General features: G+C 35.8%; 1 protein-coding gene and 1 long non-coding RNA gene across 3 annotated transcripts in view; both read right to left on the bottom strand.

The window, feature by feature from the left end:
- The window catches only part of LOC148955680 (uncharacterized), a 33509-nt gene extending 33305 nt beyond the window's left edge, over positions 1 to 204 (bottom strand). Inside the window, exon 1 of the long non-coding RNA XR_016143195.1 lies at positions 80 to 204. This is a non-coding gene — a long non-coding RNA (uncharacterized LOC148955680). The remainder of the gene's footprint in view (positions 1 to 79) is intronic.
- A 2033-nt stretch (positions 205 to 2237) lies between these two features.
- The window catches only part of LOC148955679 (putative G protein-coupled receptor Mth-like 3), a 40787-nt gene continuing 30314 nt past the window's right edge, over positions 2238 to 12710 (bottom strand). The window contains exons 1-2 of one of the 2 annotated variants that reach the window (XM_089108302.1): positions 12218 to 12339; positions 2238 to 5439 (exon numbers count right to left, since the gene is read on the bottom strand). In XM_089108302.1, coding sequence (XP_088964428.1) covers positions 3505 to 5271 — 1767 coding nt within the window. In that variant the 5' untranslated portion in view covers positions 5272 to 5439; positions 12218 to 12339 and the 3' untranslated portion in view covers positions 2238 to 3504. Of the gene's footprint in view, positions 5440 to 12217; positions 12340 to 12710 lie in introns of those variants that run through there. The other variant, XM_089108300.1, reaches the window with a different exon arrangement.

Here is a 12710-nt window from a genome sequence, read left to right as displayed (position 1 = left end):
GTAAACTGCAAATTTAGCGAACCTTGTTTGTGGTACAACCACTCTGCAGATTTCCTGTATATAACCGAGACTGACTTACCATCCAAGATGGCCAGACCCATGCTCTTTCCTTTAGTGGATGTTCTTCCTGAGCTATTTCAATCCTCATTCTTTTCCTTCTCTTCAGCAGGAAAATCAAAGAACTATTGGTCTCCATGATGTTTAGTTTTGAAAATCTCGCGAAAGGAGCACTGTTTTTATACAACTATCGTTTGCACACTGATCTGCTGAAATTGGTGCCGAAAAAAGTTAAGTGTATCCGGCCCTTAAAAGAATAGGATACTTTCGCTCTCAATGTCGTAATTTGACCCACTTGACGATAATGTAAACTTAATATGATTAATCTGCCATCTGTTGCCTATCTTGCTGAGATAATAAGCAGAAAGGGGTTTGATAAGTAGGATATTAGGATCCCTTCAGGTTTGTGTGATATGCAATGCTATGTTTGTATTGGTTCAACAACTTTGCTGCATGTTTTGTTCTCGAAAAATGTCATCATGGTCCATTGGCAGGATGTGTTTGCACTAACTCGCAATAATTTTTAATTTGCACTATTTGACGAAGCTGTGACAGGAGGTGGAAGTTTATTTCAAGCGAAAGCGATCAAGCGATGTCGCTATGGGAATTCAGGCAGCTATGATTGAATGGAAACGAAATTTTCCTAGAAAGTTCCTTGAAAAATGTCATTATGGTCCAATGGCAGTATGCGTGTGTACTAACTCGCAATTATTTTTTATTTACACTATTTGGCGAAGTTGTGACAGGAGGTGGAAGCTTATGTCAAGCGAAAACGATTAAGCGATGTCGCTATGTGAATTCCGGCTTGAATGGAAACGAAATTCTCTAAAACTTTCCTAGAAATTTTCTTGAAAAAAAAACAATATTGGGCTTGTAAAAAGGGAATCTTTGAATACCTGTTTAAAATAACAACCGTGCAGTTTTTGTTATTGTACATTCCAAATAGAAAGTTCTATTTGAAATATCTTTCAAATAGAAAGCTTTTATTAACCCAAAACATAACTCTACCGGTCGAATGACCAGCTTTTCAATTTTGATCCTAATGTTCACCTAGTTAAACATATTTCATTTCATTGATTTTAAGTTCGATCGCCGGAGTCAAATTCAACTCCTGCAAGAACGTAGCTTTGAGTAGGGTGACGAAGTGAGGATGTGATCTTCGTCTTCTACAACGGCCCCGGTATTGAAAGGGGTCAGGTCGCTAGTCTTTCTTGTGTCATAAAAGGTTTTTCCAGCGGAGTTTTAGAGTTTTGTTTTTTAACCAAAAACAAAACTCTACCGGTCAAATAACCAGCTTTTCAATTTCGATCCTAATATTCACCCATATGTACATATTTCATTTCATTGAATTTAAATTCGATCGCCGGGGTCAAATTCAACTCCTGCAAGAACGTAGCTTTGAGCAGGGCGGCGAAGTGAGGATGTGATCTGCGTCTTCTACAACGGGCCCGGTATTGAAAGGGGTTAGATCGCTAGTCTTTCTTGTGTCATAAAAGGTTTTTCCAGCGGAGTTCTAGAATTTTGTTTTTTAACCAAAACAAAACTCTACCGGTCAAATAACCAGCTTTTCAATTTTGATCCTAATATTCACCCAGATGAACAACAGACAAAGAATGAGCACAACCTCCTCGCATTCAAGATGTGGTGCTTACTCCGCACCGCAAAGATCAACTACACCAACCACGTAGCCAACAAAGAGGTGCAAAGGTGGCTGAAATCTCCTGATACAATCCCTGACAAAATCGAACGGCAGCAACTGCAGGGTCATGTCAGAAGAATGGCACCCAACCGATTCCCAGAAATTGCACTCTAAGGAACGATTGAGGATAGCGACCGCAAGAACATCGAACAAATCTCCAGAACAGCACAAGAAAGATCTTCATACTGAACCGATCGCTAGTCTTTCTTGTGTCATATAAAGTTTTTTCAGCGGATCTTGGACTACTTGTTTCTTGCCTTTTTTTTCTGGCTGGACCTTTCACTAAGGTTGAAAAAAGGCCTGGAACCCTAACTATCAAAAAGATATAGATAAATATATACATACATTTTCTTTTCTTTGATAATTGTAGCATCTTGGAACTTTTATTGATTTCTAGTTTATTTTGATTTAATATAAAAACACTGCTGATATATAGTTTAGGACACAGTTTATTAATATACTGTTAACACATTAAAAAAGAAAAAAAAAACATTGTCTATGCAATATGACAGGTAAAAGAAAGTTTTTTTATTCTTGAATTACAAAAATAGCAGAAGACAGTAAATTTCTCAAATACATAGGCTCTGGAACTTAAATAGTTTTTAATTCATTAATTATACAGGCGGTATAAAAACAGTAAATAGAACTAATATATAGCCCCGTTTTGATTGCCTGTCTCTCTAGATCTTAATCAATAATTTTTTTGAGGGTAGGGGGTCATTAGAGAGGTTGAAAAACTCAAAACATCCCCGCCTCTAGATTTTGATAAATAGCTTCTTTTTTTTCTTGTGCATATAGTAATGTTCAAGCTTTACAGACTATCTTATCCGAGGATTACTCAAGGAATAGTCCTAAATGACCGACATTTAAATAATAAAAAGTATTAAAATTGATTACTAATTGAAAATGTACTTGGCACTGCCTTTTGCATAGTTTTTTTTTTGTACTCATTTATAGATGATACTTTTTGAGGTCTGAAATATTTTTGTTGAAAAATCCCGTTTTTTTGGTGTTTTGCCCCATTTCTCTCTCTAATCAGGCAATGCATAAGAAAGAAAATAATCAGATTTTATTTCATGTTTACTTGCCATTGTAACAGGAAGGCATTACATAACTACTTTGGCAAAGTTGAGCAAAAAAAATTTTTTTTTGCAAACTTTAAAAAAGGGATTTCCCTCAACAATCATCCAAAGTACTACTCCTCTGAGAACATTTAGGCCTTACTTTTTTTTTTTTTGGTTTGCTCCATATCCCCGCCTCCTATTAGGCAGAAAATATTTAGTTTTTTCGTGTTTGCCCTGGTGTTTGAATAGGGAGACCCTGAATTGGTTAAACTAAGCTATTGAAACTTGACGGACTTTATCAAAAATGTGATTTATTCTGGAAGTAATTTATGGCCCAACTAAATATTATTTGGGCGACAAGGTACTACACCGTTTTTTGTGCTCTAAGTACCCATGATAAATATTAATCAATTTTGAATGAGTCACAAAGCCCTGTGTCTTACCCAGATTAAAGATCTTTAGGTGTCATAAACATGTCCAAGCTTTATGCAGGTTAAAATTTTACGCAAGAGTGTAAGCTTTTACTTGAGAAAACTCATGAAGTTAAAGCTTCACTGTTATTGTGCTGATTTTACGCTGTACGACGTCGGATGGAATGTTCCATTTGATGTTGTCCAAGATGAACTGACTGGTTGCGACTCCTTACTGTGGCTCCATGTCTTTCTCCACCAACTTTTTGCTGTTTTAGCGTTGAAGGTAAAAGCAAGAAGAACAAAAGACTCCTTGCGAAGCGCACAAGGCCACAAAAAAATACCACATAAATGGGATATCTGCCAGACCTGCTACCAATCCAGAGGTCCATGATAGGCCCATTAGTACAGCTAGTCTAAAAAACAAGTAGGCCTCTTTTTTTGATTGAGGGCGTCTGATGGAATTTGACCTAATAACATATAGAGACCAGAAAAACAAAATAAAATTTGCTGTTAAGATAATGGCAAGCGGTATTGCGAAATATACTACCAGCGCTGTCTTATTGTTTATCCAGCATATGTCAGTTCCGTATTCGGGACACAATAAAACTGAACAGTCACCAATATTGTCAATAAGAATAGTGATACATACGATAATAGCCGGGCAGAACCACGACCAAAGGGAGTAATATGTAAATCGATGGGACTTCTTGTGAGGACTGCGCAAGCGTGTTGTTGCGAGTCGCAGCGTCTTGAACAAATCAAAGGCTATGACTGATGACCAGAAGAAAGCACATAAGAAGAAGTAATGCATCAGTGCAGCAATAGATGAACATTGAACTGTGTTTTTTGAGATAATAGGCAAGAGGATGAACATACCGAACGCTATAAATAGAGAGAAACTCAAAGACAGCAAACACCATCCTGATAAGTTCCGAAAATCTGATGTCTTGAAACTGAACACGATGTGAATTAATAGACATATTTCGGACAACAGTAGACAGAATATGGTGAAACCTTTCAAAAATTCACTTTCGTCATTGTCAAGCAAGCTATTTGCACAAATCAGTATAGAAGCGTTCTCAATTTCGTACTCACCGAGTTGGTAAAAACGGTTGTAGGTTTTTACAAATATTGTTCCATTTAATTCTTTTTTGTATTCTTCTTTTTGTAGTTTAAGCTTCGAGCATGTTGTACTAACAAGTTTCTTTTCAGATTTCAGAACCATGGTATTGTTTTGGAAACTCAAAATGGAAATATTGCTTTGTTTATCTGGAGCTCTTGCAATACTTTTCCCCTGATTTGAAGCAACATTTGAAATACCTACGCACACTTCGTTTTGAAGGATAGTACCTTTGGGACAGTAAAGAGTTCGGCATTTTTTTAAAAAAGGATCGAAAACACTCTTATTCCCGCATTCTTCATCCTTGTCTTCTTTAAAATCAAATAACATCGCAAATGAATTGAAAGCATTTCTTTCATTAATCTGTGGATATCCACCACACCCAAAATTCAAGTTTTCACTTGTAGAATTACTATATGTAAGATTATTACACAAAGAACAATGGACGTTCTTGTATTCTTGTTCTTCTAATATCACAGGTGCGTTGTACGCTTCACATAAAGTATTGTCCTGGTTTTCGGCACTGCACTTTGAGATTATATAGTTGTCACAAGGCCGAACAAAACTGTCGATATTTTCCGGAATATAGGTAACTTCACATTCGCAGTACTTTCTACCCTCTCCGCCTTGGATATCTAAATACCATTTCGATATCGATTCATTCCAATATAAGAAATTTCTTAATAATTCTTTTTGTAGCTCATGTTCCACTCCTTTACATTTTAATTTTGGCTTCCAAAAATAGAGTTTCATAATATCTATTTCGTTATTACACAACGCACAGTAAATATTTTTGTACGTTATATTAGTATATATTTGTGTAATTGGTGTATTTATAAATGGATCTCTCTTGTTTTCATTCTGACATAGATTCGTAACTTCTTTATCTCTCCAGTGGTCTGAACACTTATAGATCATACGATAGGCTTGTACTGAATTCTCATCGTCTGGAATCTCGAAACACTGGAAGCGATTTGAATGCCTGTGAGTATATTGTGGGTTTAAGTACTTAGAGTCCCTGCAACAGTCACCGTAGAGTGCGCAACTCTTGTCACATTTACATGGAAGCCCTTCAATGTCTTCCTCCTGAAAAACAGTCTGGGTTAAGTTAACTGCCGGTACAATGAACATTCCAGTAATTTAACAGGTAAGTAAACATATAATGGGCCAGATCGATATTGATTTTTCAGGTCAGATATGATACCGACATAATTGGCCGATAAACTCCGCTTCGGAAAAAACCTACAGTTTAAACCCCCCCCCCCCCCAATTTTCTGCCCTTATTCATACTCACATGTTTTTTCCTGGTCTATTACACACCAAAGAACAGCCGCAATAATTCACTGTGAATTCCAAAAATTAGGTCATTTACAAGAATTGTTTGGTTTTCGTCACCTTTTCTAATCAGCAGCTTTGGAGCACACAAACGAAATGGCGGATATTTATGGAAGTGACAAATAAAAAAAAAAAAAAAATTAATCAAAGAACCAGGTTTAGTTATATAAACTATCTATCTATCTATCTATAAGCACACATATGTGAAAATCGGATTGAAAGAAGCATAAAATATTTATTGAAGTTGATTATTCAAAACCCAAATTTCAATAGTGGGACTTCACATATTAATGTAAAAACTTTACTTTAGATTCATATGATATGGTCTCTTGCTACCGAATTCATGCTAGGCACACTGGATGCAGGAATGCAGCTTGAGCTTTAAGTTTGGAGGAGGGATTCAAAGAATGTGTTGACAAAATCGTCCAGTATGCCGGCAAATGCGGACACATAAGCTGAATTTCCAAGGTAAATAGGTAGATTTTTCAAGGTGTTGACACGCGGCGGTATCTTTGATCTTTCACCACGCAAGGGAACATTCAATAAACAGAAGCGCATGGTTTATTGTATTCTTTGTAGTTGTTTTGGTAGAAGATATCCGTTCTTGAAGTCACCCTACATTTCGAACATTGCTGCACCAGGTGTGTATTGACAACAAATATACTTTGTCTTCATTTGACTCACCTCTGCTGCTACTCTCTCCACCATGGTCAGACTTAGCTGGTGGCTCCGCCCTCAAAGACTGAACAAGCAAAATTACCTCAGGAAATCTGGTGCCCTCTTCTGGATTGGTTGCGCATAAAAAAATAAAAAAAAGTAACAATGTATATATATATATATATATATATATATATATATATATATATATATATATATATATATATATATATATATATATATATATATATATATATATATATATATATATATATATATATATATATATATATATATATATATATATATATATATATATATATATATATATATATATATATATATATATATATATATATATATATATATATATATAAACATATATATGTATACGTATATATATATATATATATATATATATATATATATATATATATATATATATATATATATATATATATATATATATATATATATATATATATATATATATATATATATATGTATAGATATATATATATATATATATATATATATATATATATATATATATATATATATATATATATATATATATATATATATATATATATATATATATATATATATATATATATATATATGTGTGTGTGTGTGTGTGTGTGTGTGTGTGTGTGTGTGTGTGTGTGTGTGTGTGTGTGTGTGTGTGTGTGTGTGTGTGTGTGTGTGTGTGTGTGTGTGTGTGTGTGTGTGTGTGTGTGTGTGTGTGTGTGTGTGTGTGTGTGTGTGTGTGTGTGTGTGTGTGTGTGTGTATATATAAACATATATATGTATACGTATATATATATATATATATATATATATATATATATATATATATATATATATATATATATATATATATATATATATATATATATATATATATATATATATATATATATATATATATATATATATATATATATATATATATATATATATATATATATATATATATATATATATATATATATATATATATATATATATATATATATATATATATATATATATATATATATATATATATATATATATATATGTATATATATATATATATATATATATATATATATATATATATATATATATATATATATATATATATATATATATATATATATATATATATATATATATATATATATATATATATATATATATATATATATATATATATATATATATATATATATATATATATATATATATATATATATATATATATTATACTAGGTACTTGGGGAGTAGCTCGGAGTCTGTCTGCACAGAGCACACTTCTAATGAGTTTATCTTTATTGTTCGCATAATTGCACTGCAACGGGAACAGCGAGTAGCGTCTTTACAGTCCTTAGCAGCGTACTCTAGGCACTGAAGACACCTCATTGGCAAATACCGATACGTATCTATTCAGAAGCGCTCATAGCCCAGAGTTATAGGGTTGCTTCATTGCTACTTGCTTAGGAGTCGTCCTTACTTTCAAAGACAAGCTTGTAAGGAGCGAGTTTGTCGAATTCTCTCGACTTTCGTGCAACTCTCTAATCATTGAACATAGATCGTTCGGCGACACCTCATCGGGAATATGTCTTACTCAGCCTCAATGAGCGGGGTCAATGAGCATCAGTCTCTGTAGCACTGTTAAGTGCTTTAGCAAAAGACTTGCTGCATCTTTATCATCAAGTATCACGTGCCAGACTTTGCTAAGAGGCCTCAGGTTCACTATATGGGTGCAGCAATCACCAGCTAGGCCCTCAAGATACTCCTTGCGACTGTCGGGCTTTTGGCTCCTTTCGGAGGTTGTTTGAGAATCACTGAGTAAGAAGGTTTTGCTGTATCCGGGTTTGTTGCAATTACACTCACAGTCGCACTAGCCTTATTTTGTGCTGATCTGAAGAAGCTTGGGTGGTCAATAAGACTGCCCACAGTAGAATGAAGCTCATTGACCTGGCGAGTCAGTATGGCTGTAACCTCCCTTTAGAGTATGGGTACCTCATCAGGCTCATAGATTACAAACTTGGGGAGGACTACTCTCTTCTCGTCACAAGTTCGGATGGCCCTTATCAGATCAGCAACCACGTCCTGGGGCTTAACACGATCTGTAGAGCAGTGAACTGGCGGCTAACTGCCATAATTCACCCTTTGCCTCTGTCAGCATATCAGCTTTGAAATACTGTATTGCCTTCGCCCCTATTTCATCATACTTGTTACCCGCTTTGATTGCTCGGAAGATGAAGTTCAAAACTGGGCTATAAGCCAAGTCTGGCTTCACACTACTCATTTACCTTTCGGAATGAAATAGCCTCTGACGCAATAAACTAAATCAGTGGGCGGTCAGATTCAGATGCAAATGCAGAGCGTAGTCCAATCAGAGAGGCCGGGGGTGGAGCAAATAGTCATCAGAGAATACTGAAATCAGCCGGGAACAAGGGAAGTGTAAGTACCCCCTCACCTTTTCCCCACAATTTTGGGTAGCTGAACATAGAATTTTATTGCGGCGCTGGGAGAGGGGGTTCAGCCACCCCCTCTTCTGCTTGTTCCGAGTAAAAATCAGCACCTTTATGATAATGGAAAAAAGATGACGCTATGAGAAATTGGTGTTGTAGATGGCGTCCTGGTATACTTGAGAAAAAGATGACGCTGGTGATTTAACTTAACTATAAATCTATCTATTAGAGGGTCCAAATCAGTATGAAAACAACCTCAAAGTAGTGCAATGACTTTATCCAATTAACAGCAAACAAGCAAACTCAGGCACAGTAACTCTGGAAATAACATAGATGGCACTTTGAACAATACTTTTTTCTTACCGTACAATACTTTTGGTAACGCAGAAAACAGAAATCGATCAAGAAATTTGGTTCCCAAAAATGGAGCCTGGAAAAGACCAAAAGGCTTTTATTAATCAGGGCCCTGGCTCCTAAGTTAGGGGCCCAAGAATGGTCCAAAAACCTTTGTTTCAATTAGCTTGAACTCTTTAAAAGTCATTGCTTGGGCTAAAAGGACAAACATTTTTTATCAGGAGAGAGATGGGTGCTAGGGGCCAAGAAATTTAAAAAAACTTACTGTCTCTGATCTACTTGAAACTGCCAAAACAATCATAGGCTCTTAGGTAAAACAGAAACTATTGTAAAAAGAAAAATCTATTTCAGGGCACGATCCTACCAAAAACGGTGACAAAAACTCTTTTGACTTATTGACCCAAGATATATATCCTTTAATGTTTTGGTGAAGGGTATCTTGATGCAGAAAGAAAATTAGAAAAAAAATATATTTAAATGAAGCCCAAGAAAGGACCAAAATTCTTTTTCTGGGTGGGTTAAAACTCAAAACTCTAAGCCCTGTGACAAGGGGACCGTAATTAACAAAAAAACTATTTTAGTTTGTGCCATAGGTCCCCAAAAATTCAGCGAAAAACGCTAATTTTTCTGATCAGCCAAAATCTGTATCCTCAATTCTTTGGGTCACGAATACCCCAATACGCAATTCGCCCCGATTCCCAAAAAAATGAGGCCTGAAAAAACAAATAATCTTTTATATTTTTTTTCATAATTTGGGGGACCAATCCCCTAAATTTGGGGTTAAAATTTCTCCATGAAACTTTTGTGGGTCGGCTTGAAACTTTTAAAAAATCGCTGGCTTGGTAAAGGGACAACAGATTTTTTTAAGAGGGAGAGGTTGCATGGAGAGGGACCGAGAATGGGCCAAAGATCTTGTTGTCCCTGATCAACGTGTAGCTTACACTCGTGATTCCTTAGGACCAAGAAAGATCTATTGTAAAATAAAAATTGTTTGGGGCAAGGCCCCTCCCCCAAGATCTTACTTACAACATTTTGAATCAGGTCTATGCTTCGTCTAAAATTCTTACTTCAAGAGAATCCCAACCGCAAGGGAAAAAAAATAATGGTTTCCCCGATAAAACCCAGGAAACTTCTTTTCCTAGACGCTTGAATCTTGCACCCATGAGTTCTAGGGTCAGGGGAATCCTCATGTACAAAGAAACTTGGGTTGGGGTCACGGGATCCCTAAAGTTTGGTAAAAATTTTACCTGTGCCAAAGTGCCCAGCCCACAAAAAATAGGAAATGAAGATTGTTTTCCAGGCAATTAGCCCAAAAAAGGGCAGAAACCCTTCTTTTCTTAGCAGATTGAATCTTAAAAGCTTAAAGTCTTTGGGCCAAGTGGACTCTAATTTACAATTAAATAAAAAAACAAGTTTTGTCAACTGAAAGTAAGGAGCAACAATTAAAACTGAAAACTAACAGAAAATTTTACATATATATAGGGGGTTGTCCTCCTCAACTTTATATACTTACGTATATAAAGGGAGTTACCCTCCTCAAGTCTTTGGGCCAAGTGGACTCTAATTTACAATTAAATAAAAAACAAGTTTTTTAAACTGAAAGTATGGAGCAACATTAAAACTGAAAACGAACGGAAATTTTTACGTATATAAAGGGGTTGCCCCCTCCTCAATAGCTCACTCTTTACGCTAACGTTTTTTAGTACTTTTAAAAAAGCGTCTTATTGCTTTAATTAAACGGCCCTTGTGTTTCAGGAGTCATTATTAAAGAATTGGGGCAAAATTCAAACTTTAGCGTAAAGAGCGAGGTATTGAGAAGGGGAACACCCCCTTCCTATACGTAATAATTTCTGATTCGTTTTAACAGTCGTTGCTCCTTACTTTCAGTTGAAAAAACTTGTTTTTTCTTTTTAATTTTTGATCGTTTTTTTTAATAATGCTGGGAAATCTAGCTTCACTGCCACGGAGAAACCCCCTCCCCACGGGAATATCCTTTTTACAATTCAATCCCGGTAAAAACTTACCCAGGGCAATTACTTTTAACCACTCTGCACGTAAAATTGAGACGGAAAAGAGAAAGCAAGACATATAAAAAGAATTTTGTATAGAATTCTGGCAGCGTCCTCCCAGTGTGACAATTTCACTCACTGAAAACTTTCCTCCACATGGAAAATACCCCCGTGGAGGAACTCCCAGCAGAAAATTTGTTCCCCCCCCCCACCCGAAAATGTATGCCTACATCCCAATAACAAATACTATGGGCAAACAATAGGCAAATTTTATAACTTAAAGACCTTTTCCCTGGGGCTGTGTGGGAGGGGGGGGGTCATGTTATACCCAAAGGCATAGTTATTGGGCCTTTCAACTATGATGAACAAAATGGCTGTTGGTTTAGTTGTACCTGCAGCTTTTGGCTGAGTTGTACCTGCAGCTGTTGGCTTAGTTTTACCTCAAGCTGTTGAAATAGTTGTACCCGCAGCTGTCGGCTTAGTTTTACCTACACCTTTTAGCTTAGTTTTACCTTCAACTGTTGGAATAGTTGTACCACGACTATTGGCTTTGTGGTGTCTACAGCTTTTGGCTTTGGTGCACGCAAATGTTCTCTTAGTTGAACAGAAGTAGTTGGATTAGTTGTACATACAGCTGCTGGCTCAGTTGTACCTGTAGCTGTTCTGTAATTTCTTTAATTTTAAATATTCGGATATAAGCATTATGTGTCTTAAATATACCCTTGAATTATAAACTAAGCCTTGTAAGATGAAACAAACTATAGAATCTATTAGTTTTTCAGACCAAAGCTTTTGATTTGCAACTTCGATTGCAACTCTCGATCAACAACTAATAGGGGAAATGGCCTTACAGGCCGGATATACTGGGCTTATTTTCCCTAAAGACGCTAGTCCAGTAATTCGAAAAAGATATTTCGTGTAGGTCAACGATGTGCTATGGAACTTCCAGCAATACAGAAAAATGCACTTGTGGAAATACAGTCCTAGAAAAGAGCAATGAAATGGACCTGGCTCATCTAACTCAGCTAATTTAAACTCTTTTACCTTATTGAACTATGCATATCAGTCAAGGCTCTTGTATCGCAACCCCTGGCTGTGTGACCTTGGTTTTGGCTGCTAAATTATTAAGTCCTGGACATGGCCGATCTAGCTCAGCTAATTTAAACTCAGTGAGCGCATCAAACTATGCACTTCTGGAAAATAGTGCGGCAATCCTATCAAAACGTTCTTGAAAAGAGAAGTATTATGAATCGAATTTTAGCAAATGTATTAAATTCATATGGTCATGTTTGCCATGTACAAACCGCTCAACAATTAAAAGAGGAAATGACCTTAAGAACCGGATATCCTGGGCATATTTTCCCTAAAGACCCTAGTCCAGTAACAGCAGTTGACGAAAATGTTCCAGATAAGTCAACAGGGTGCTCTGGATCTAGCAACAATGATGAAAAATGCATTTGCGCAACTAAAATCCTAGCATAGAGCTACAACCAAAAACGTGGCTTGCTCTTTACAGGGTTCCAACCTATAAATTCTA

The sequence above is a fragment of the Artemia sp. Qi Xiang Cuo genome, chromosome 2, assembly GCF_049724085.1.
Source record: "Artemia sp. Qi Xiang Cuo chromosome 2, ASM4972408v1, whole genome shotgun sequence".
NCBI classification, from domain to species: Eukaryota; Metazoa; Arthropoda; class Branchiopoda; order Anostraca; family Artemiidae; genus Artemia; species Artemia sp. Qi Xiang Cuo.
The sequence above is the reverse complement of the archived record's forward strand: the minus strand, read 5'-3'. Positions and strand labels throughout refer to the sequence as shown.